At 39.9% G+C, this 27,492-nt stretch overlaps 1 protein-coding gene across 6 annotated transcripts in view; it reads left to right on the forward strand.

Annotated features, from left to right (window-relative positions):
* Window positions 1-27,492, forward strand: part of LOC119651094 (cartilage oligomeric matrix protein) — a 213,232-nt gene that overhangs the window by 59,240 nt on the left and 126,500 nt on the right. For all 6 annotated transcript variants that reach the window (XM_038054447.1, XM_038054451.1, XM_038054448.1 and 3 more), the window contains exon 3: window positions 18,110-18,305. In XM_038054447.1, the coding sequence (XP_037910375.1) occupies window positions 18,233-18,305 (73 nt within the window). In that variant the 5' untranslated portion in view covers window positions 18,110-18,232. The remainder of the gene's footprint in view (window positions 1-18,109; window positions 18,306-27,492) is intronic.

Genomic DNA, 27,492 nt, shown 5'->3' on the forward strand with positions numbered 1-27,492 from the left:
GGAAAGGTCACGGTATAACTCTGTAACGGTAAAAGATAGAGTACCTATTCCATGTTATACTATTCACCATTAAAATTTGTACCATCATAAACGAGACATCCCATATAGCAAACTAGCGTACTTTATTCAACATTAGATCGAAGTCAACTGCTTGTGATTTAATTTGGTATTATGAAACGTCGTTTTGTATCTATTGTGTTTGAGTAAAAGTGCAATTATTGTACAATAATTTTTCATGAAATGTTGCGACAGACACTGTAACGAAGGATACTGGGGGTAGTCTACTTTAAAGTAATATGTGCCTTTTTCTTTATATAGATTTTGGATTGAAAGATTTTGAGGCTGTTCTTGAGAAATGACAACTTCGGATTTAGTTATGAATAACAATAATGATATGAAATTAAATTATGTTTAACATTTTCTTCAAAATTTATTTGTTGGGAACTGAATAACCTTATAGTCCGACTTTCAAATGCAACCATATATCGGCGATTTTTATATGTTCATAACTAATAACATATATTCACAAACTCTGTATAAGAGAACAAAGATTAAGGGCTTTTGTGTACCCGAATGCTTTTATGCTTTCATTGTTAATCATCAGTTTTTGACTCTATAATTTCCGCCTTTTTGGGCTTGTAATAACTCTAAAGTTGCTACTAAATCTGCTTGTTAATTCTACATGGTCCGTGTATGCATATTCATGTATCTTTTTATTTTATAGAACCCGCCGCTCTTAAATCATGGAATGGTGATTTGACTAGAACAAACATTCAAATGCATCAAATAAAATCTCCACTTTTCCTCAACAAACTCTAAAACCTATAAATCGTTTTGCACAATTCTCCTTTGATTCTGCATTTTAAATATGCATTTAGTAAAATTTATGTGATACAATATCTGGACATGGCGGAGGCGAAATAAGATTAAAATCTTTGAGCCCTAAGAGATGAACGTTTTGATCGTAAAGATGAAAAATTACTTGGCGCCGCACCATGTTGTAAAGCATGTACTTGGATTAACTTTTATTTTTTATATTGGTGGACTTCTTAAGGCGCTTAACGAGGTCGATATCGTGTTTGCGTTCTGGCTCTGTGATTCTGGGAAAATAAGTTATGAAAAATCGTCAAATGAGCATTCAAGAGAACTCAGGTATCGCACATTAGATGTGTGGTCTCATGTTCTTTGGTTCCGATGTCAGCTTGTTGAGACGAAGAAAACTTTTCGCAAAGGTCGCAATTCAAATATGTCAGCTTCAGAAACCAATCATGCATGAAGCTGGTTTCAAGGCTGTTTCCCAAATCGTTAGTCAACTTATTCAGTTTGACAGCACTAAATAGTGTTTGCGCTGATCTTAAGTGACCGATGGAAAATAATTGTACCCACTTTGAAAAGCTTCATTTCTGAGACACTGGCATGATTCTGAGCCAATTTAAGAATATTTATTTTGCATTGGAGGGAATATTTTTCGAAATTAAACCTTTGGAAGAGGTTCTTTAATTTCCAATCGTTTGTGTAGTTTATAAGGAACTTGGGATGCGGGTTTTATAGGACCATGTTCTGTTGGTTTTTGTCCAATACGAGACTAGAGCTATTCCTCCCGATTAAAACTAGCTAGTTTAGTAATGTGGGCTGCATCCTTGAGACCTCTGTTCTTCAACGTTATTTCAGAAACATATTATTTGTGTCGTTATCTGTAAAATTCACAACGAGTTTTTTCATATCACTTGAAGAGTATTGGGTCGATAGAATCGCAACTAGTCAACTCCCAACAAAAACATGTTCCAATAATCGTTGGTTTCTTCTCTTTCAGAAGTGCATTAATAGCTGCAGCTGTAGTGAACCTTTTACAACTGCATTAATAGCCAAAACTATTTTCATTCTCAATATCAATCAGCAAAATCGGGTGTATCTGTAGATGCTAAATTTGCGAGCAAATCATTAATCTCTCCATATCCCAGTTGAGGCACCTCTGATTCCTCTGTGGAGCTGGCTAAGAGTTTGGATCGCACTTTTTTTTCTGTTGCCTTCTCGATAACCCTTTTCCCGATTTTGCTGGAAACAACTTCATAAAAAACTTCCAAAGGTTTCTTCCCTTTTCAAACGAGTCTTTGCTTGCCATCTACCTGTCTCGAACAAAGAGAGACATTGGTGACGTGGGGTGGGTGGACGTGCGAAACCAGATTCCGTAAACGAAAGAAATCCATCTTTTTTAACTGTTTGTCCTTAATAATAATCGTTGGCGCAACAATCCATACTGGAGCAGGGCCTTGAAGTGTGTTAGAGCACTTCATTCAAGACCGTAACGGTACACTACAGTACACTATAGGAGGCAATGTGGTCAGCATTGCGCTCGCCCGAGATTATTACCCTGATTTGACTCAGGTACTCATTCACAGCTGAGTCGACTGGTATCCGACGTCAAATCACGATGCAAATTCCACTGCCCTCAGTGAGATTTGAACCGCGACCTTCCGTACGACAGCCTAGTGCTCTAACCACTGAGCTGTCCTTAGTTTTGGTTTTGGTAACATCCAGAAGCTTACCGTTTACTCCTTTACGATGTTCCAAAATCATGTTTTGTGTTTCCGCTCTTAGCGTAATAATCAACATTTAAGTCCACTCTAGAAGTACAAAATTGCCATCCGGGTAAAGGGTAATATAGGTCACAATTCAGGCAAGATTGAATAATTATTAACAAAGTTATAGAAGGAAAAACTTTCCATTTCATGGGAATTTATTGCACCCCAAAACGTGAGTTGACGTCATGATCATACATCAATTCAGGGTCCTCACACCCCTAAAGAGGAGTATTTTCTGAAGCAGATATTAGTTTTGACATTGATTGCACAGGGGAGGGGTGCCTCAAGCCTATATTTTCAGAAGCGACCCAACTGAAAAATCTGAAAAAATTATGGTAGATGCACATGATAGTCTAACCTCCTTATGGACCTGCTTTAAATACATGGACCTTGTCCTTTAAATACATGGATTTAGACTTTCATTGCTAGTTATGTAATTTAATGGTTTACCTATTAACTCTTGATGTTTCCTAGGTCGCCGCTAATCTTTTTTCTATTGGAAAATGAAACTTTATAATGCATCTAATTCATGGAAGTCATTAGCCTCCTTAATTACACTTGACTTGTCCTCCGTTATTGTACGCTTCTCCTCGATGATGTGTCTGGCATGCGTTGGTCTGCTATTAGTCTTGTGGTTTGCCCTATATAAGATTCACAATCGGGGAATTATCTGTTAGATTCCGCTTTTCTCGCTGTCATCCACTCCTCTAAGTCGCATTGCTGACCTGGTAGCCGATTTGAAAATTACTGATATGAACTATAAAATCATACGCATACAGTGGGTGACATAAATTTACGTGCAGTTTAAAAGGGGGCTCCCCATACATGCAAAAGGGGGTATGTAACATTTTTTTTCATCGGATATAGTCGTGGGTATCAAATGAAAGGTAACGATTAGTACTTTTCAAATCCCATATTAGTTTTGACGTGAATTGTAAAGTGCGCGAGTGAGGAGTCAAAAGGCACACCTTTAAAGTGAGACAGGACTCATTTTCAAAAACTACCCAACCCAAAAATCCGAACAAAATCAGGAATGTGCACTTATTTGTAATCTAGGCCTCAAAATATATCCCATTCCGATACCTGTTCACAAAAACTTACTAATAGTATATTACCAACTTTTAGAAATTGACTGACAAACCTCCATTAAGTTCATCCGGAATACCGAATGCACCAATATGGAGGACATTGTCTCACATACGCACGCAAAGTTTCACGCAAATCCGTCTATTAACCCTAAAGTTATAGCAGTTCAAACTTATCAATTTCCGATGAATTTACTGCATCTGAAGCCATGCAAATGAGTTGCTAACAAGAAGCCCCATGAAAAAAAGACCATCTCCCACGGGGAAGCACATAGCATTCTGTTCTGGCCCGAATACAAAAAAAAAAAAAATTATTTCTATTCTGTAGACAAAAATGGCGAATTTGTGCGATTTTTTTTTTCTTCAAAATTATTGTATTTTTTATGTTAAATTATAAAAAAAATATTGGCTATGAGAAAATTCAATATTTTTGAGGTTCCACATATAGGCATGGATGTGTAGAATAAGGTATTCAAATTTCAACTAAATTGGGCAAGTAGCCTTTGTCTTTCCCCGAAACTTTGAAAACGTGTTTAAAGTTTTGACAATATATATTTCGTAACGGAACTTACTAATGAGTTGCTCCTAAATGCTTTCTCGTAGTAGTATATATTTTTATATAATGTCTAAGCCTATATCGTGGATATTATATAGAAGGGACGATTGATGTAGCTGTTGTCGGCTAATTTCTATTTTTATATCCATTCTTTTTTCTATAACTTTTCAATTACTTTGAATTTCAATCTGAGTCCCTTTTCAATACTATATATATTTTTTTAAATCGTCACACTGTACTACTACCTTAAATTTCAAATTCAATTTTTTAACGTGAACGTTTACTTGCGAATGTATTTTATGGAACTTTTTTCTTTCCAATAAATCTATATTGCATAATTCAATTGATTAGCACATATTTGGTAATATTATGAATTTCTATTTTTTGCATATCCCTGCTATTCTGGATATTCATTTTTCCATTATAGGTAAACACAAAACCTTATTAAAATCGATTCAATGTTTGTCTGTTTGTCACACCCGATTTATTCGAAAACGGCTGAATCAATTGTCATGAAATCCGGCGAGAACTTGTGGTCTATGATTCCCTTTACATATAGCAAATGGTACCATTTTGTGTTGGGTTTGAAAGAGCCAAAGGTAGGAGTAAAATTTGTTTCACGTAATATGGTCATGTGGGGTATCAAATGAAAGGCTCGTTTATTATTCTTCGAAAATTTTCCTACTTTCGATATTGGGTGAAACATAGGGGACTGAGGGCTCAAAATGTGTCACCCGAAAAGTAAAGCAGGTCTCGATCTCCAAACTTATATGTACAACCAAAAAATCTGAAAAAAATTGCAATGATGCGGCTATACAAAATCTAGGCCTCAAAATACATTTCGTTCCAATATCTGCATAAATAAAGTTAATAATAGTAGATTACCATATTTTAGAAATTTACCGGAAAACCTCCCTTAAGTTCATTCTAGAAGTATAAAAATTAGTAACAGTATAGGCGATAATATCGGAGATAATTCCTGTTTCAACGCAATCTAACCATTATTTACAACGGAAGGAAGGAATATTTTATATTCTTAGCTATGCACGTTTCCACTTGATGTCGAACAAACACAAAACACGACAAGAGTGCGTCCAGGTCCTGGTATTTCCTCTTCTTCGTATTTACTTGTTGCTGTCTTGAAACTTTCGGCACCATGTTTTCCTGCCACTTCGCACGAATAGTCATTTCTTCCTGTTTTATTGTGAATAAAATGAATTATGAGTGAATACGGAAGTTTGGGAGTTTCGCGTGCAATGCACTTTGGAGGTGTCAGGTTTTTACCAATCAACCGTGTACAGAAGTCTCAGCATCCACGTAAATAAAAATGTAATAAGAAGAAATGGCTGAAAAATTTTGTCCATATAATTCTAATCTTCCACTTCTTATGCAGAGCTTGGATCAAACACAGTGAGTCTACTATATAATACACTTCCTGCAGCAGTTGTTTAACGATGAAGTGATTATGTTTTCAAATTTGTAATGCATTAACATTCTTCTTCTCTTCTTTACCACAACTTTTACGTTAAGTAAGGGGTCCTGCTTATTTGGATCGGGGACTGCACATCTCCCGTAAGCTTTACCCACGTGGCGTAGAGAGGTCCTTAAATTATTGTCTTGCATATTAAACCGTAGTTGTTTCGTTCGGGCTTTGTGTGGCGCCTTCAGCACTGCAAAGTGCCGAACCATCAACTTATTAACCCAATTCATCTGCTTTCTTCTCCGAGTATTTGCAAACACCTGACACGTAAAGCATTCTTCTATATGTGTTTTGGTCCGCCAACAATGAATCATCACCTTCAGATATTTGATAGCCGGCTTCAAGGTAGCAATATATCCACCGACCTCCACCTTCACAGTATTCTTCCACGCTTCCGTTTTCTCGTCCGCCAGGGTCAGCTAATCCTTAACCACTCTCACTGTCTCTGACACGTAGGCCCTCACAACCTCTGGCCGCTCTTCTGTAAGTACTGCATCCAGGTATTCGGCAAAGCCGACAATCGTAGCCTCCCCTTGGTGGGGAAGCACAACCACTCTATTATACATGACATTCCACATTCTTTGATGCATTAATTCGCCCACATTTACCAGCTATTATTTCTAAGTTAAATTTAAATTTGCTACAGAGATAGCTCCAAACTAAAAACGTTGTTCCAATAATACATGTGTTTAAAACATGACAAGCGATGCATATTAGAAGTTAATTCAAAATTCTCTACCGCTGTTGTATCTCAAACTTTCTAATCATCATTCCTTCATCGCGGCAGTTAGATAGATAATAATAGCGTTAAAAGTTTTCACAATTTTCTTCCTAATTGATTCTCCCGAAAGAACTTTCTCAATTCACCGCCAATAATAACTCCAAAGCACGATCAGAAGCAGAAATACAAAAAGCTCAGTTTTCTGGCCTCGGTCCAACACCACGATTTATGCTAGTGTAACTGCAACAGTAGTACATATATTTTATTTTTTATATCCGTTTTTCTTATCAAAACTAGCTTTATCTACTTATGGTGTTTCAACATAGTACTTGACATTTAGTCCTTGCAAAGTTGGAACTTAAGATAAAATATTGTAAGTTGTTATGTGTATGTATGTATGGAGCTTAGAAGTAAAAAGAGTAAGTCTTACTCAATTAAAGTGAATTTGCAGGGCTTAGTTCGTTTGTTTGGCCATCGTGATTCTCCACGACATTCGGGCTTATGTTCTGGCGAGCCCTCCGTTTAACTATGATGTCGGCAAATTTCCTCTGCTCCTGATTTGACTACTGACCAGTGAACGCTGCTAATTCTTGCTCAGTTTTTTTGTTCTTCTGTTCCTGAAGCCTTTATCTCGTTCACAAGCGGGGTCGGCCTGTTGTTATCGGTTGCGCCATTTTGTTCTATCGAAGGCCTGACCAAATCCCCATCCAGCGTATCAAGCCACCGTTGTTCCGGCCGGAATTTTGGTCGCTTACCCTCAACTTTGATGTTCAAACCAATCTTAGAAAATGAATTTTCGTTAGTGTGAATTATATAACCATACCATCGAAAGCGACTCTCTCGCAATTTTTCCACGATCAGTGCAACTAAACTGAGACCGCGGATATCCTCATTTCGGATGAAATTAAGCCATGCTACGCCATCAGTCCAGCCACCCAACGTCTTTGTCTCTATTATCGCAAGACGCCATTGATTGTCTTTTATAGTGGGCTAACAATCAGAATCATTGGGAGTATTTTAGATTTGAGACGTTCGTTGATACGTCGATCACAAAAAACACCAATGCCACTTCATCGAGGTTGCGCTTATGCGTGAAGCAATTTCACAATGCAGTTCTCCTTTAGCTGACAGCTTTGATCCCAGATATTTAAATCGCTCAATTCTGAGCAGATCACTGCCATTGACAATGATGGTGTCCGTTTCGTGGGAATCGGCCGTCAAAAATTCAGTTTTATTCAGATTCAATCTAAGACCGTCTTCCATGGTCGAGATCATTTTTGCTATGGATGTCCCGTATGACAGTGTCCATAACACGAACAAAGAGGAGTGGTGAGGGGGCACTTTATTCATGAACACTGACGGAGAAACGAAATAGTTTTGATACATCCGCTACACTTCGCAGTTTAGTTTTCGAATCGTGGTAGAGTAATTTAACCCAATGCACGGATTCTTCTAGCACTAGATGAGTTCGTAGCGGATGCGGTCAAACGATTTCTCAGGATCCAGAAATGCAATGTAAAGAGGACGATGGTTCTCACGAAGTTTCGCCATGCGTAACCGCACGGTGTGTATTGTATCAGTAGTTCCCCAGTTCTTGACAAACCCCCTTGGTTTCACGGATGGAACGGTTATTTGAACATTCTGCTGAACTGTGTTTCTTTTTCCATATTGCAACTGTAATCAGGTCAGATGGTGTACTTCTATCCTCAATAATCCGATTGAAGAATTCTCTGAGCCACAGTTTTGGGTCACAGCTCTTCATGTTCCAGAGCTCAGAGGCCATGTTGCGAGGTTTTGTTGCTTTCCCCAAAATTTCATTCTCGACTTCAGTCGCGCTGACGGCAGAAATTGCTCTAAATGTCGACAATAATTGTGGAAGTAGAACACGAACAAATTCTTCAGTTGAAATCTGCACGAAATAGTGTCGCCATCTATACGTTGCGGCTCGTCGATCGGGAAGCAAAGTGCTGTTCTTGTCATTAATGCAACAGAAGTGGCGGCTTTGACAAGTCGATACAGATCTCTCTCGCCATCCCGAGTGTCCATCTTATCGTAAAGATCTCTGTAATGGACTGCTCGGGTAACAGCGATCAGTTTCTTTGCTTTGCTTTGTATTCTTGCAAATTTGCCAATTGGCCAGTGTTTTATTATAGAGAAACTCGTGTCAGAGGCGTTTTTTTCACGTTTGAGCCTCGTACATCTTACCTGGCTTCGTGGGCCCTATGGTTTCATAGGCCATTTTGTTTATCGTGTCTTTAAGTTGGTTCCACGATTCTTCCACATTCGTAATGGTCGTTAATCGCATAAGTGAGATCATTTCTCCTTTCTTCTCACAAAATCAGCATCATTTAATGCGTGGCGACCCAGTGCCTTCCTCACGCTGTTTTCTCAGTTGCTTGAATCGGAAGGCAACAATCAATACCGTATTGAGTGTGTGAGCTATCAAAATAGGGAAGTTTTTAGCCACGTTCACTGCGTTCGCGTTATATGTCGCAGCTTTTGGAAGCAGACTATCGGGTTTCTTATAGAGCACAGAAGGTCTCTTGCAAGTTCCTTAGTCTTTTCATTGATAGTGCCAATATTTAGCGTGCAGACACGTATTTGTTTTGCTTGGACTAATTTACTTATGTCCTGACGTCGTGCATACCTCAAGAACCCTTGCCCATTTCTCGACAGAACCAAAGGCCGCACTGCCACGTCGACTTTTGTATATTTTTCCGAGGCTTAGGACTTAACACGATCATTTTGTTTCAACATTGGATGGATTTTCTTGGTCGGCTTGTCGAGGGACCTATCACAAAGAGAAATCAGGCAAAGTTTAGCGTAGTGGAATAACTCCAACTTTACTTTACTTATCTCTATCCCTGATCTCAGTATTTTATTTTTTTTTTGCTGATGTTAGTACAAAGTACGTTGCCTCACTGACCACGATCACGAACTGACCCCTTTAAATCTGAATGGTTAAATGTCTTCGACTGATTGGTAATGTTTTCAATACCATTTCGTGCAATGGCCTCTATTTTCGTGTGATATTAGAGAACGGAATGATGATAAACAGCTTTTCTCTGCCAGAAAGAATCGGAATGAACATTTGCTACAGAACTAAAATGGCGGATATCTGATACACGCAGTCTAGCTGGCAAAAAAAAAGTGCAGAAGCAAGCAAGCACATAGAGGCGGGATATTTCAGTTGAATTGCCTTTAAGGACGGGCCATTCGCCGTTTTCGGTTATCCTTCTTCGGTTCTTCACAATGAATTTTGCACCTTTTTATGAAGCGCTAGTTTTTCAAATATTTCTGACGCAATTTTTCAGAAGCTGTAAAATATTTTCGCCTGGTAGTTATACCGTTCACCAATCAACAACGGCTCTCACAATTTTAAGATTGTCATACATACTTTCCACGCTTAAACTCGTATGATTTAGCTTAAACTCGTATGATTTAGAGCTTTGGTGAATTAATCGTCATAACCATTGGTGGATAACCAAACGGTGGACAGGTTACACTGGGGATTTGTTGGATTCTGACAGGTTATTTCCTGGTAAGGAATAACGGTACAATAATAACAAATTAACTTTTTGAAATGATTGATTATTTTACCAGAAAACGACAGCCTTAGTCTATTGGTCATCGCCATACCTTTCCCTTTATGCTAGGCCGAAACTTACTCTTGCTCAGGAATTTAACTACATTGGACGGCCAATGATGAAGTGATGTAGTTCTAGTGTATCTATATTAACTACGTCAGACTATCCATTTTAATGTGATATTGACAGGGACATATGGTAACTAAAGGTGTAGTTAATTTACGGGAAAAAGACAACTTTGACCTACTATTCGTTAGTAATTGTACAATGTTAATAATAATAGGATTTGCACCAAACTTGCCAATATAGTACTGATATTATAGCCTACATTGCTACCGATATTCACTATTTTAAAATGAACCTTTTCAAAAAATAGTGCTATGTTGTTATTAATTTTAATTGAACAGATATCGGAATAAGCATTATTTTGAAACCTAGATGTCATATAGGGTAGTCATCCTGATTTTTCCTAGATGTTTAGCTGGATAGTATGTGAAAACGGCCCTTCAATTTAAGTGACCTCTTTCTAAGCCCTTACTCCTCCATCCTCCTTTGTAACTGGTGTCATACCGGGCAATGCGAATATTTCACAGTTGAAAAAGGCGGAAACAATGCAGGCTTTAATCGAAGCGCCTAATAACGTCACCGGGCGAGTGAGCCATGCGAGCGAGCTATATAAAGTTAAAGTTAAATCAATGTTAATCTTTGTGCAAATAATAACAATTAATTTACGAAGCCCAAAGTGACGGCAATGGTGATGATGCAGTGGGGAGAGTGGAATTGATGTATGTTAACCGCAACTAGTCAAATTGTTGACGCTTCTCAACGTGACTTGTCACGGTGGACCTCTTCATATAGAAGCAATACTTGCTTAAAATAAAATGCCATTACGTTGTCCCGATCAAATACTACGCAGGGGGAGAGTGTACATCGATTTAACACCCGAAATGATGTGCCATAACTTCGTCATTTTCTTTTTATTCATATTACAAAAAATTTTTTCCCCCAAATCATTACATTGTTTTCAAATCTGTGTGGTTTCATAATTGCTGGCTGTGGACTTCTAGTTACAAGAAAAGAAATACAATTTGGAAAATCACCTTTCCTTTTTCGTTTAATTGTATATCTGCCCTTAAGTTTTGTAGGAGCTTAGCCATTAGACACTTTTTGCAGTATTGGACAAATATTCCCCAAAAAACCTCTGTAGAGTCTTTTTGATTTACATATTCTCGACCCCCCCTTGACTAATCGAAGGTGAAACGACATGCCATCTAAAACAAGTTACCGAAGATTTGTCCTATTTTAGTTATTCTCCATAAAAATTACAAATTTGAAGTCGTTCTCATCTGCAACCATTGTTGAATTACAAAAATTTCCATATGAAAAAAATGAAAATTGATTTTAACGTGAGTATAATCCTTAAAGTCGCATCTAAATCAAAACATCGAAAATATTAAAATTCAACGAATACGTCTCCAGTCGTTCAGCATTGCACGAATAAAAATAAAAAATACAAAATTCCAAAACTAAATACTGCGTGGGTTCTAGCTTTTCTTTCAATTCAAAAACGACAGAAAAAAAGAAAGGAATGCATTTTATTGGTCAATAACAAAAGCATCCATTGACCATCGACGGCAGTAAAACTGGGAGAATATAAAGTTTAGAATGCAAGGTGGCTCGCGCCTTCAAAATCGATTTCCCTACAATGGTCCAGATGGCTCAAAAATAAGCATTCGACATAATAGAAGCAGTCTATCTACAGTTTCTTATCCAGTTCTATAAAAGATTATTTCAACAATAACTTCTTTCTGTTCATACGTTTTCTTGCTCGTACGTGTGGGGTTTTCAGCCTGTTTCCATAGAGAAAGGTTTCTATTCAAAAGTCGGATGTAATTCTTTCGTTTCCGATGTTTCCTCCAGTGGGAATAGTTTTACACTCTATGAATGTTAGAAGCTTAATACACGAAAACGTGTTGAATTGGACAGGAATTTACATTTTTCTTTATACATGAAGAAAAGATAATACACCTTCTTACTTCAAACGTCGTAAATTATGGAAGGTTTCTCCTTCAAAGGAATCTAGAACGCAGCCAATTGTATGCTGGGGTATTGCTTGACAGCTTCAACACGAGTGTATTGTTACTGGTCACCTTGTTATTTAACGATTTCTCAATAGATGATTTGGGGTTGTTGAAAGTAAGAGCACATTTACCAAAAATTAAAAAGGGTGACTTTTCCAATTTACACTACCGACTTTAAATTAAAGATTTACCACATTTCTAGGGTGTATTTTCGATAATAGAAGGGCAAGCTAGGAAACCGGAAGCTGGACACTTCAGGTATGAAACGTTTTATGTACTTCTCATATAAAAATATTTGAGAGGACATTTGTACTTAGCACGTAATGTATATGCATTTAGCGTAATCCTGACATTCAAAAATCTTAGAAACTTGTGATAATGAACATCAACGGCGCCTGATTTATGAGCTCCTAAGTATGAAATAAGTGCTAATAGCTTCAGGTACATTTCACTGAATTAAGAAATATCTACTCCTTTTGTAGACCGGTTTACCGGTTTATAATTGATGCTCCCAAACAAAACCTCACACTTCTCTAAAAAGATGTTCAAAACTACTGTTTGTATTGTATTGCATACAGATACCATAAATACAACGTTCACTTCGTATCGTTGTTTTCAACTAAGCAGAGGTTGTTGCACTTCTTTGAACAGTATATTTCTCTTCCTCCAGGCCTTTAGGTATTATCCTTGCTATAGATGAACTAGTCTTAGCTGCCTGCTGAAGCCCAACTCATCATCGGCATCGATCATTATCCCCAGGTATCTAATGATTGATTCTAAAACGGCCTCGTGTTTTTCTACGATTGGTAATAATCACCATTTATAGCCATGCTTTGATATCGTGATTGGTATCACTTCCTTCTAGTTCCACGTTCTGCGTGTGTTTCGCAACTGCTACCAACGTCTTCTGCAAAACCAATCAATGTCGCCTCCTTTGGTACGCGAAATCCGAGCACTTCGTCATATATTATGTTCCACAGCAAGGGCCTCAATACGGAGCCTTGGGGAACACCCGCTGTCACACCATATTCCTTCGTATGGTAACATCCTATTATCCGAGCTAAGTAACCAAGGACACCCAATTTAGCCAGGATGAATTTAGGTCAACCCAATTGGCCGAGTTTCCATTTCCGGATTTTGACTTTCCGAACGATATCGGCGTAAGACCTATCTTCCTTCTTGGAGATAATGATTATTTTCAGACGGAACTTCTTTCTCTCCTTCTGCCGCTTTTTGCCGCCTGTCCACGTCGTTTGGGGTTACGAGCTGTAAATTTTTCCCATTTTGTCGAAATTCTGGTCGAAATCAAAGAACTACCCGAAACTTTTACCAGATCAGCTTTCTTTGGCGAAGAGCCTTTTTTCTTCTTGACCGTTTACTTGGTACCACGGAATTCACTTATTACCTCCCTACTCCGTATGCCCGCATTCTGACCAGCCTTATGTTGAGGAGACGTCACCTGTAATTCCCGTGTGAATTTGCCGCACGACGCTTGGACGTTTTTCTCATCCACCGCGCTAATATAGGAGAACGTAACCTAACCAACCTAACCCCTTATCAGAACCTTTACGTTTTGGTGGATATTCCGCCTCTCCTTGATGAACTTACAGAGTTCATTTATGCGTTCTCCCAGTTAAAAAGACACCGTTGCAGTTTGCTGCCTTTTACGTTCGTCTTTTGCAATAGTGTTCCTTTCGAATTCCCGCGATGAACCTAGGGTTAATTTTGTCTTCGGGGGTGACCTTCTAAGTTTTGAACTCTTGCAAAGTAGTCAAGTTTTCCACTACTGAGGCTTTGCGATCGTTGGGTATCGACGGCCAGGAGCCCGCTATTCCACTTCAAAAACCGCCGGTACTAGGTTTCTGAAGCCCTGTATCGCAAATAAACTGCCTTTCTCGTCCTTCATATTAGATTTGAATTCAGGATATCCGTTTCATAATCAACTTTATCCACCGGTAGGCGTTTGCTCCCTACTTACCCGGCCCCCGCATAAAAATGCCCATGCACGCACATCTCCTGGTGTGTAATGTACATGCCCATATCGCAGCCACCGACCGTTCTCTTATCCGCGCGAAAAAATGCACCTATTGCGAGATTGAGCGACTTCACGCACGTATACCATCTGTAATGAACATTAACGCTTAAGGATAATCGAAGCCCACTCTGAGTTGACTATTGTCAATCGCGAGGGCGGCGCTACATCTTATGCAAAGCGCTCATTAACATGGGCTTCTACGTGGTTTTGTTGGTTCAGTAGAGGAACTAAGTAACTTCATTGGTACTAAGTACCCTAGTATGTCATTTTGCAAAGGTGCTACCTGCCTTAGGTTCAGCACACCAAGATTTATCTCGAGCAAACGCCGCGCCAGAACTTTTGTCTTCTAAACTATGTTTCAATATCTTAAAGCATAACGAGGGAAGATTGCATGCAGAAGAACAATCTCTAAGAGCTGGAATTAATAGGAACAACGACGAAATTCGCACATGGTTACTGGCAGCAAACAGGGACTATTTCATTATCATCAACGGCGCAAACCTGTTGAGCCGGATTTTATCCACAACCAGACGGTCGTACTATCTTTCATAGATTTCTCGCTCGGATCGAAATCGTCCATCCTCATGTTAGAAGGCGCCAAGAGTTCGCATTTTTTTTGCTAAGAACCCAGGTCGACAAAGAATACATGACGATTTGCAAGATCATTGTCTTTTACAGTAAGAACTTTGACCCTATGGTGAGACGTTTCGAGTGGAACAGTTTTTGTAAGCTGAAATAGGCTCCGCAGGCTGCAAACAACCGTGCGCAGATTTCATCGTCGTAGCTATTATCGGTTGTGATTTTTGACTCTAGACAGGAGAAATTTTCAACGGTCTCAAAGTTGTAGTCCAGTATCTTTATTGTTTTCGTTTGACCAGTGCGATTTGATGGTGTTCGTTCTTTGGTGTTCGGTGCTGACGTTACCACCATATACTTCGGCTTGCCTTCATTAATGTACAGCGCGAAATCTCGCGCCACCTACTTGACTTGAATCAAGGTAGACTGTACATCTCAGGTTGTTCTTCCCATGATGTCGATATCGTCAGCATAGGCCAGTAGTTGGGTGGACTTGAAGAGGATGGAGCCTCTTGCATTTATATCTGCATCGCGAATCACCTTCACCAGAGCCAGGTTGAAGAGGACGCATGATAGAGCATCCTCTTGTCTTAGACGATTGCTGATGTTGAATGATCTCGAGACTGATACTGCTGCTTTTATCTGGCCTGGCATATTGGTCAGGGTCAGCCTAGTCAGTCTTATCAATTTCGTCAGATACCGAATTCTCTCATGGCCGTGAACAGTTTTACCCTGGCTATGCTGTCAAAGGCGGCTTTAAAGTCGATGAAAATTTAATTTAATTAATTTAATTTATTTGTATATTCCAACAGTTTTTCCATCGCTTACCGCAGAGCCTATTTCAGCTTACAAAAAGTTGTTTCGCTTAAAACGTCTCATCATATGGTCAGCGCTCATATATTCCTCAGTCATCATATATTCCTCGGGGACTTGGGTTCTTTGCAAGAGACATTGCGAACTCTTAGCCGCTTTTGAGAGGAGAATTCTCCGAACATGAGCATGGATGATTCCGCAGCCTACCTAACGACGAAATTTATGAGTCATACCGCAAGCTGATTTTGGATAAAGTCCAGCTCAATAGGTTGCACTGGCTGGGTTACTTAATGTGGGCGAGGATAACCCAGCCTGGAAAGTTTATAAGGGCAATATCTGTGGTAGAAAAAGGAGACGTGGCTGACCATGGTTCTGATGACGCGATGGCGTAAGCCAGGAAACCAGACACAGAACATAGTCATATCAAATGAAAAAGTCTCGATTAATAATTTTGAAAGCAGTCCTCAGTTATGATATTTGACCCGTTCTTAGAATCTGGCTAACTAAAGAATCTGAAAAAAATCAAGGAGCTGCCATTGTATGGCAGCAAATCTTCGGGGACGTCTCCAAAAAAAGTTGTTTTGCGGTTACGACTGCAACTCATGATTCGATCATCTGAGTTTCACCAGGTAACGCTGTCGAGTTTTTCTTTTTGTAATGATTTTTAAATTTTTGGTAAGACTGAAAAGTAAAAAATGCCACTTTTGCTTAAAAAATCATATTTCCTACTGTAAAATAAAAAATAACAACAAACTTAAAACAATCAACGCGTTACATCATGAATTATAGAAGGAAACTTTCAAAAGAATCGCTGTAATACATCCTCAACTACAACGCCACCGACTTTGGAAACGTGAAGTGTGGGAAAATCGCTTAAAAGTTCAACAGATCGAAGCGGAACGACTTAGATCTCCCCATTGTTTTTGCCACAAACACTCTAAAAATTTAACACAACATTATTGAGTAGTGCTTTCATCAAAAAATTTGAAAAAAATATAGAAAGAACACTTTCTCGACCATACCTCCCAATAATAGTATATTATTATATATTTTTTTTAATTCACTGCACATTTTGAAATTTAATTTTTTAAAAACCGCCAAAAGAATTTACTTTTAAACCGATCTCGTTAGTTTTAGTTCGGGCCATAACTAAGTGTGTTCTAATTATAACTGCGATTACACTTTCTTCTTCGGGTTCACGATTTGGTAAAAAAAGCAGAAGTTGGATAAAGTATCAAAAAATAAGGCAATTTCCGCATAGAAAATAACCCTGTCTATAAAAACAGCAAAATTTATATATTTATTTTGATTTCATTCTTTATCCTCAAAATAAAACAAACTCCAAATCAATATGTTACTCCATTTCTCAAAACGCGCAATTTTTAAAACACTAATTGCGCTCTGGATGTGAAAAGTGCTGTTAAAACCAAGTTGAAACATAAGCTACTCATATCTGGAAAGATAAAATTTTATACTGTACCTCGTTTATTTATTAAAGCACCGTTTTCAAAATTTTAGATAACCATTATTGTGTCATACTTTGACGGTTGTTATAAGTCATATCTTCCAGGACAATTTTACTAAAGTACGTTTCGTTTAAAAGACCAACATTTTCATTAAGTGCCTTATGAACCAATATACCACGTTAACTTCTTCCAACTTTATGAAGTCCTCCCCCAGAAGTTAGGAATGCATTTATTACATTTTAATTTTCCACTAGGCGGTCAGACATTCTTACATTCGTAATAAACCTGTAAGGTATGTCATCCGATCTTTAGAAAAAAACAATATAAGTTTTATAAAAAATAGTTCCTTAGTTTACTATAGTTCTTTTTAAAATAAAAGTAAAAAAGGAAAGGTTTCCAATTTAACGATAGAATTTTATTTATGTTGAGGTAGCAAAGTCGTGCTTCGGACACAACATACATCCTTCTTCAGTGCTTATTTTGTAATTCAATAACAGTAATTGTTTCTAAAAACGGAACCCTGAAAACAAAGTGAAGAATGGTGTTCATTCCATATTCAAATATGATCACCATTTACATCCACCGAGTTTAACTTAATGTTTCTTTCTTCAAAGTATGTTACTTTGTATAAGACCAAATAAATAACTGACAACATATTTATTCCGAATAAGTTACAAGTCTCCCTTCAAAATGTGTTGGGAAAATAACCTTAATTCAGCAAAATCATGGCCTTTTTATCTAGGGTACCGAAATTCTATGCCATGGATTAATTAGAAGTTATGTAATATTGTTAATTTAACTTGCAAATCGCAAACATGCCAGAAAACGGCATCTTGTCGCTGCCTAATGATGAGCACCAAATATGTAGGTACCGCGACAATGCGTATCTATTTTTGTTTTAAACTCGTCCCGAAAATTTATGGAGATCACCTGTAAAAGCCCACCATGCTATCTTATTAAAACCGACCTTGACTATCCAACCGCCCACAATCAGATATTTCTTGATGTCACATCAACGCGATATTTTATTTCCTGCCCAAATTAATTACTATTTGATCAGTAGTTGTATGTTAACATTTCATTCAAGCATTTTAATTGATTGTCATCTTTTTGTGTTTTAATTCCAGAAATTAGGCACAGAACGCCTACAGGAGAACGGTAGACCAAGCACACTTACTTCATCTCAACATCTCCGTATATACATGTAGGGATAGTGAACTTACGACGCCGAAATATCATAGAGGCTTAAAATGAGGTGGCTGGGAGTGCTTGTAATATTCAGTGCCATAATTGGCTACGCCATGCCATTGTCAATCGATCCAGGTAAATATACATATTTTATTTTATTTTTATTGAACGAAGCTGTTTGACAGTTTTTGTCAAGAACAGCCTAGGGCACAAGCAGGTCACACATTACATTTTTTTATCCAGTTTGATTTACGTATCTTCCTCGCGTTGCTCAAATATTCATCACATTAAAAGACAACATGGGAGCTTGTATGTTCTTTCGAAACATGAAATTGTTGGAAGGTGGCAGCAAGATTTTATCCAATATTTGAATATTATACTTTGGGGTAAGCCATCTAACATCATCATCATGGTGCATTCAGTTTTATCTCCTCAGAGAACTTCGTGCCGTTCCTCAAAGCAATAGTTGTTCTAAGAAGACCTTCCAACCTTCACAGGGTTTTTCTATATATTCTAAGGCCGGTTCCACAGCAGAGCACCCTGTATCACAACTTTATGCACCCTTTTGTGATACTGTACTAGAGATGCCTCTCTGAGAGTTAATTTCCGACCAACCTCGCTAAATGTCAAGTTTTTTCACCACGCGCCTCAAATTCGGCTGCAGTTTTGGGAATTGAATAAAATTTCCACCAGAAATCAATATACACTGTATAAAGGCCACCATTGCCTATGGCGACTATGAGAAGCATCTCCAAAAACTCTCTTTCTGCAATGTGCCGATAATCTACAGTCACCATTTTGAAGGTTTTGTTTCCAAAACAAAACTTTATTAAAATCAGTTCACTGTCTGTCTGTCTGTCTAACTGTCTGTCGCACCCACTTCTCTCAGAAACGGCTATACCGCTTGACACGAAAATTCGGTGAGAAGGTGGGAATTGTGAACGCGCAGACATGCAATGAATAACATCTTTCTACGTTGAGATTAAGGGGGGAGGAGGTGCCCTCATACATGCATAAGAGGGGTGTACCTTTTTTTCACCGAATATAGTCATGTTGGATATCAAATAAAAGGTCTTGATTAGTACTTTTTCATTCCGGTTTTAGTTTTGACATTTGTGGGAGAGGCGGGAAGTGCGAACTGTTGAAAGTGATGTTTTCTTTAACGGACCCATTCTCAGAAACTACCCAACCGAAAAATCTGAGGAAAAATCATGAAGCTGCCTCTATATGGTGTCCAGGGCTCGAAATACTTTCCATATCGATATCTGTTCATATTAAGGTAATAATTGTATATTACCATATTTTTGGGGAAATTGAGTAAACTTAGGGGGGGTTAAGTTTATCCTAGGGGTATAAAAATTTGTATTAGTATAGAATATAATATGGAACATATTATCCCCAAATTTGATTAAAATTATATTATTACTAACTAAATTACAGCAGTTCAAAATTGGCTTTACCGTGTAAATTTATTGCAACTAAATATCAATATCACACTAAAGTGAGTAGTCTGACATGCTAAATGCATATACATAACGGGCTACGTACAAATGGGAAGAAACAAATAAAACCTTTCATTCCTGAAGTACCAAGCTTCCGGTTTCTCGACTTACTTATTACTTATTACTTCAGTTTCGCTTGCTCTCGAAACCGATACACAACTCAACTTATATTTAGTCATTTTGATGTCAATAGTTTATGTGTTGCTTCCCCGGATCACTGCGGTTTGTGTTCCATCGTAATTTCTCACTGTAAAGGTAAAATTCTTTCTCAAAGGCCTCATGAGCCTCTTTGTTGGTGGTTATTTCGTCTACACACATTTCATCTACTCTACAGAGATCTCCTGCCTTAAGGACTATTCAATTTGATTTGAGAATTCGTCCCCTTTTATATTGTTGAATCACTTGAACTGCAAAGTGGAGTTTCCTTCACGCAACCGTTTTATGTGACCAACATTTCTCCCCAAATTGGCGTGTTCTTGATATGGCTCCATATTTCTGAGAATGTCGATATATGATTATTCGCGTTATTCCTGGGAGTTGAGCGTTTTTTGTCGCCTGTGGTTTGATATACCGTTGGCCCATTCAATCGTTCCCCCAGCCTTTTCCACGGTTTCTTCTGCTCGTTTGAATGGATATCATTTGTGTCACCTGGCTCCGTTCAGCGTTTTGTCTTGCACCTTCCCGTACACAAATCTAATGCTAATGCTGCTAGTGAATATTCCCGGGATCCTTAATAAAGCCAGAGTGTTCCATAATTGCATTACCTAGTGTTATGAGGACAGCTGCCAACGAGCCTGTGCGCGTCATATTGTCCGAGAAATTTGACGTTAACATTTTTTTCTTTACCTGCTTCCCACATCGCCCTCACTACTGAGGAGTGCACCCTAACTCGCGTGACTGCTGCCAGTATGTGGAGGAGATCTACGAAAAATTGAACTTCTTCTGAATGGATTTTGGATTCGCAACTACTCCCTCCGTTTGCTCATACCAGTTGATGCTATAATAGCCAAAATTCCACCACTGAGTCATTGTGGCCTTTGGATATTGATAGTCAGTCCCAACAACTGCTGACTACGGGTTTCCCAAGCCCTGTATTTCCCAGCGCCAGCTTCTATAGCGTATGGAAATAGGTATTGAATGATAAACCTCATTCAGCATAAATATTCGCTATTTTGTACCGAAAATGAAAACCTTAATACCTTACATGATTGGATGAGTGTTGCCTGGCACTAGCAACTGACGTTCATATCAGTTCTTTGATCCGTCCGCCACCTTTCTTGCTGACAATCTAGTTAAGAGTGAGAGTTATCCCGGAGTAACGTGAGTCGCGCACCCATTTGGTATTACACTTAATTTTAGTTGAAGGCACTCTGAGGATAGGAGAAGACGGGCACGATTCCTAAATTTTATTATTCGACAGTCAGTTGTTTCTCGTCACTGCGGTCATAGCTGCGCCTAGTCTTTTAATTCATATTAATGGAAATGGGTTATAAAAATTGAGATATAATTGATTTCAGTTACCCTCTGGTTTCCATAAGATCACCAGTCCTCTTCTGCATTTAGCTTTCTGCTGTTCCGTATTTCTTAACCACATATACGTTGTTCCGTGTTAAGTTTTGTCGTTCCTCATTGGTGTACCCTGCTATCACCGATTTCAACGTTACGCTCATTCTTTTTTTTTCGTTTCCGCTTCTTTCGAGTGCACTCTTCGTCGCACCAAAACAATCTTTTATCTTATCCTATGTAGCTTTTTCCTCAATCTGGACACATTACTTTGTATATTCCGCTGGATCCTTGCCTAGTTTCGATTTGATGCATGCCACTCGATGGCACCATGCTGATATTCAATATTTTCAGCGTTTTTTAAAGTTTTGAGTCACTTCCATGTTGTTGACGGGAGATGTCAACGCTCACTCTTTTCCTCGCGCATCTTGGCAGCGTGGCAGCATTAGCAGCCGCCGCCACTGCCAGGCGGTGGAGTCTCGGTGCTCCCAAAGTCCCGAAACAACCTTCAAAATTCGCTATAGCAAATTCCGCGTTGATCCGTACTTTGACTACGGGCAAGTAGATATGACTCTAGGACTTCTAGGAAAAAATTTTTCTTGGCGCTTTGTTATAGCGGTTCACTGCAAGTTGTGGACTCACCTATTCGCGAACTTCTTCAAAAATACTACGACATTACTACCGAGCGAAGTATCTCTGAGGCGATTAAGCATAACATTCGCCACTACATCAAAACTACTGGGTCCTTTCTAATGTGCGTCCATAACCACCACCGCAAAGAGTTCGAAATTTGCAGACCTTCAGGCAGCTATTGGTTTTCGTCCATTCACATGGTCCCTAAACCCAGTGGCGAATGCAGACCCTGTGGTGGTTATAGTATTCAGCCGTTTCTCTTTATTTGTTAATGTCATCATCACTAATCATAATCCTAATCATTGTCCTTACTATTACAGTAAGTATCCAAATAGTATCTTTGAGGTGCAACCTAATTTTTTCCCTGCTATAGGCCGACAAGTCATCAGAGTTCCAGTAGCTTTCCAACAACTAGTTGTCTATGACTTTCTCCACTATTTTGAGCACGAACAATGTTAGGCAAATTACTCTGAAAGATTTAGGGTGAAATCGGAGCAAAAACCACCCTTGCCCGCTCCATTTTATTGGAATATATCCCAGAGCCATGCTGCCCGCTACCACCTTTAAAAGATATCTAAGATAATTTTCCGGAATTCCGGAAGATGCCATTTACTTCGGTTGATTTCATTAGTTTAAAGGTTTCCACTGGCCACTTTACTTTAGCTTCTGAGCATACCTCTTTTCCTAGTTTCCAATCCTCCTTTCTTCTTCTGTCACAAGGAATGATGTCGCCTCCGGGAAATGAGTTTCGAGAAGCAGATGTACTCTGTCCTCCTCATTCTCGGTAAATGTCCCATCTTCCTTCTTCAATCAGATAGAGGATATTCCCCTGTCTTTGGCTATAATAATAATCGTTGGCGCAACAATCCATGTTCGATCAGGGCCTTGAAGTGTGTTAGAGCACTTCATTCAAGACCGTAACGGTACACTAGGAGGCAATGTGGTCAGCATTGCGGTCGCCCGAGATTATTACCCTGATTTGACTCAGGTACTCATTCACAGCTGAGTCCACTGGTATCCGACGTCAAATCACGATACAAATTCGACTGCCACCAGTGAGATTTGAACCGCGACCTTCCGTACGACAGCCTTGCGCTCTAACCACTCAGCTATCCGGACACCACAGATGGAAGCATTATACAAACAAAATCTTTGGCTATAGGTTTGTATAATGCTTGCATCTGTGGCTTATTCTATCTCTTCACAGAATTCTCTCAAGCTGATCCGTTTTGCTTCACTGATCGCGTTGCTACTTATACATAGCTAATTCATTTTAGTACCTCGGTCAGTCTACGGTTTGTTTTGCCCGGTTGAATTCTTTTTGCACATCTGTCCTCGTCCTAGCTAGCTTCCCGTTCCATCATCTCTTGAATACTTAACTGTCTCCGCCGGATAGCTGGCCTCATATGGGTCGATGAAGACTTTGATCAGGTTGTCCACCGCTGTTGCTGAGCCATATTGTTGCTCAGGTGCGTTAGATAGGAGCGTCAATCCGTTCTTCTGGGATTCCTTATTATTCTTTTTGCATCGGAGTTGTCTTTAATATCGAATGAGAGTATTCTGTGATCCGACATAGAGCGTTGATCTGAAACCTTGTAATTATTGACCAGTCTGTTCTTCAAGGTATTCCCTAGAGTTTCCGCTTGTCTATTGCTGGTCACTATATTGTACATTTCTAGCTTATTGCTAAGGATAAATTCAAGAAGATACTCGCCTCTTCGTTTGGTTCCACTACTTCTGCAGATCATGGTGGGCGTGGGCATCGCAGCCGAGGAGGTGTGCCTTCCACAATGCTTCTGAAGACTCTTTATAATCGCGTATGAAAATGTTTCTATTTCGATTTCTCTTATCTAGGATTGGAAATCACAACCGATAACTGATATGACGATGAAATCCGCGCACGGATGTTGGCTGCCAGCAGACCCTATTTCAGCTTACCAAAACTGCTCCGCTCGGAGCGTCTTACCTTAAGGTCAAAGCTTTTACTGTATAAGATTATGATCTTGCCAGTTCTTATGTATTCCTCGGGGACCTGGCTTCTTAGCAAAAAAACTGCAAAATCCTGGCCGCGTTTGAGAGACGAATCCTCCGAAGAATTTTTGGCCCCAACACGAGGATGGATGATTCCGTAGCCTCCATAATGATGAAATCTATGAGCGATATAATGACCGTCAAGTTATAAATAAAATCCGACTCAACAGGTTACGGTAGGTGAGTCACCTAATCCATGTGAATGAGTATGACCCAGCCCGGAAAGTCTATCAGGGCAATGTCTATGGTAGAAAAAGAAGACGAAGCAGACCGTGCCTGAGATAGAGCGATGGCGTAGGTCGGACGGTAGAGAGTTTTTTAGGTATATCAAATTCGTGGGCCTCGCCTGGAGTTCCTTATTAAGGCAGGCCTAGACAGGATGCCGGTAGTTACGCCGTTGATGATGATGAAGATTATTATTCTGAGCAATTAGGTGGTCCGTCTCTAAAACGGTGGTATATCAACCCTATTACAAGTCGAGAGTGTATCTTGATGAACACATGCTTCGCAAACCATCCCTTGTATACCTGCCTGACGGCAGCATCTTGGACAGTTTCCTGCTCCTCATGAGTGAGTATTTGCTCTGGAAACGTCTTTAGCTGTATGGCCAGTCGAATGACCTTGACCCCACTGGCATTGCTAATGACTGACTTCATTATTCCTGGTTTCACTCCTGACTTACCCCCTTTGCGTTCAGATTTAGGTTTTTTGGCAGCATTCCCCTCATGTGGGCTAATCTCAGCTACTCCCGGCTTTCTAGGCCCCGAAAATGATGTCTTAGATCTGTCCTGAGTCTGCATGCCCCTTCTGGTTTCAGTTCTTCCTTTAGATGCCGCAGGTAGTATTTAGAACTCGCGTCACTGAGGCCTGCTTCCTTATTGGCGTCTGATATACTGATCTCAGACGTGTATTTACTTATCCCTGCTTTTTAAGTAGTGGTCTTTCTTGGTTGTAGTCCTTGCAATGTTGCCTGTGGCTCCAACTTCCCCTTTTTTGGGTGTATTAATCTGGTGTTCAGCGCTTCGGAGATGTGCCTTCACGTAAGGTGGACACTTGAGGGCTGCTTGGGAAACATACTCGGATGAGGGTTGCAGGCCGCTGGCTTGAGTTTCTCGGTAGACACGTTAACTCGGCGTTCGTTCACGTCGATGCCCGACAGACGCTGAAGGACTTAATACGGGCCAGAGTAGGGTGGCGACACAGGCTTCCACGCGGCAACCACGCGCAGAAAGACGTGAGAGCATTTGCTAACTTTTTTAGTCACAAAGGTTCTCTGTCGATTTCGGTGGGTTATCGGTACTGGGCGAACTTTACGCAGAATGGTAAGGAACTCATGGGGGCCCGTTGATTCGGTGCTAGGAACGAGGAATTCTCATGGGTGCGATAGGGTAGTTCCCTAGAGCACCTCCGCGTACGAAATGCCCAGGCTCTCCTTGCAGCTAGTACGAAGTCCTAATAGGACGGTGGGCAGCATGTCTGGTCAGGCAGTGTTTTGCCCGTGGCATACAACTGCAGTCTTAAGTGTGCGATGTAAACGTTCGACAATTCCGTTTGACGCGGGTTGATAAGGCGACGTCCTAGTTCTAAAGCATCCGATGAAGTTGGCTAGCGACTGGAAGAAGACTGACTCGAATTGAGTACCCTGGTCGATTGTAATCGTACGAGGCGTTTCGTAGCGTGCAACCCAATTATTGTAGAATACCTTCACCACGGAGTCTGCAGTCTGTTCATCCATTGGAATCGCCTCAGGCCAGCTGGAGAACTGGTCTATTACAGTTAACCAATACCTGCAACTCTGTGAAACAGTCAAGGGACTTATGATGATGGACGTATTGAAAACGCTCATCGGGTACCAGAAACGTCTGGGGCGGGGACGAAGGGGCGCAAAACATCCAAGAGACACATCACAGACGATCTCTTTGTCTAAACCGCAGCGCTTGCGTATCAGCTTCAGGGATGTGGTGTTGTCACGAAGCAGGTGCCGTAACTCCGTGTCCAGGGATTGCTTATGAGACAACTCATCTTCATTGATGAAGGCAGGCGGTTCGGTGGTTTCGATACGAGCGAGCGCATCTGCTACTTCGTTGCTTGGGTCAGGAGTGAAATGAAAGCCCTTTGTAAACTGAGCTATGCAGCTGAGGTGTCGCTTTGTCAGTTGACTGGGCAAACACGTATGACAGCGCTGTATTTCGCTTCGTTTCTTTTGATAAAAAGTTAACGGGGCTCCTGTTTATTTTGTTGTTGCTCCAGGACTGCGCCGTCGGATGTGTCAGTAGTAAGCCTCAAGGGGGCGTTGGCCTGAAAATGGGCGAGTAGTACGGCGTCGGCTAGGCTGTTTCTGCATCCTTCGAAGGCATCCTTCTTGGCTCCCTTCTTGGTCCTTGCGTAGTATTTGTTGAGAGGGGCTTGCATCGTGGCGGCGTTGCGAACGAAACGTCGATAAAAGTTAATGGTCTCGACGAATCGTCGGGGATCCTGACGGTGGCTGATTTCTTGAATTTGCGGATTGTACTTTTCGATGCCCTCGATTACTGACTGAGAACTTTAGATTTATAACTGTTTATCTTCTGTCCGAGTCGGACCAAGTCAGGGACCTTTTGACCAAGGTCCATGACTCGTGAAGAAGCAACCAGAGGGGGACCAGCATAGTCAAAGCTTCTGGGAAAAAAAGATATTGCCCATTGAATCTCCATGTCTTTCAGTCAAGACAGAATGGTGATAAGGATATGTTAGATAACGAGGAGGAAATGTGTCAATGATAAAGTGGAAAGCTCAGCGTCAAAAACCCCGACTATATTCCAGGGCTAGCAACGCATCATGCAAGTACATTTTCAAATCCAGAGTCCAGAGACAGTGAATATTTGTGAGAAGGTCATCCTTTCGAGTCCTTGAACTATTTAACGCGGTGTTAAGATACCTTGTGAAAAGCATAAAGCACGTTTTCGTCTGATTAGAACTCGACAAGCGCCAATATGACTGAATATTCAGCTTTCCCCTTCATATTTTCACTCTATGAAACTCAACTCGATTCAACCCATAAATTTTTCACTCAATTAAAGATACAAATTAATTCAGTAAAAATGTATCTAGATAACATGATGATTGTAACAAGTTATGAAGTTATCACATAGAAATCATGAAGCTCACATTGATACGTGCAGTCGTCAAGAGACCATTAAGAGAGGGAGACCTTTGGAGTCTATCGTAAACGAAAGTGCAAAGCCATTCATAGTTTTTTAAAATTAACATAGAATGGGAATGTATGGGTGTGGGTTATGTGGTAAAGTATGCACACGTTCGACGATTAAGATGTAACGTTTTGCGCGATGTGATTTGTGTTACAGTTCGCTGATGATGGTAAAAGAAGAAAGCATCTTGTAAAAAGATGGAAAAAACGGCATTCGTAGAGGTACATTGCCTTCAGCTAATGTGTTCATTTTAATGGTTTATTCGACCTTGTAATAGAGGCTAATGCTCTGCGAATGGATAGGAATCTACTGGTGATATCTTGATAAGTAGATATTGCCTATGACTGGTGTAATTTACATTTTTTTGGTACTGTGCTCTTCTGGTAACCTCAGTTAGGTCGCACAAAGATAAAAGGTAACTCCAGAAAATTCATGCAAACGCGCTATAGGTTACCGTTTATTGAA

Source organism: Hermetia illucens, chromosome 3 (assembly GCF_905115235.1).
Source record: "Hermetia illucens chromosome 3, iHerIll2.2.curated.20191125, whole genome shotgun sequence".
NCBI lineage: Eukaryota > Metazoa > Arthropoda > Insecta > Diptera > Stratiomyidae > Hermetia > Hermetia illucens.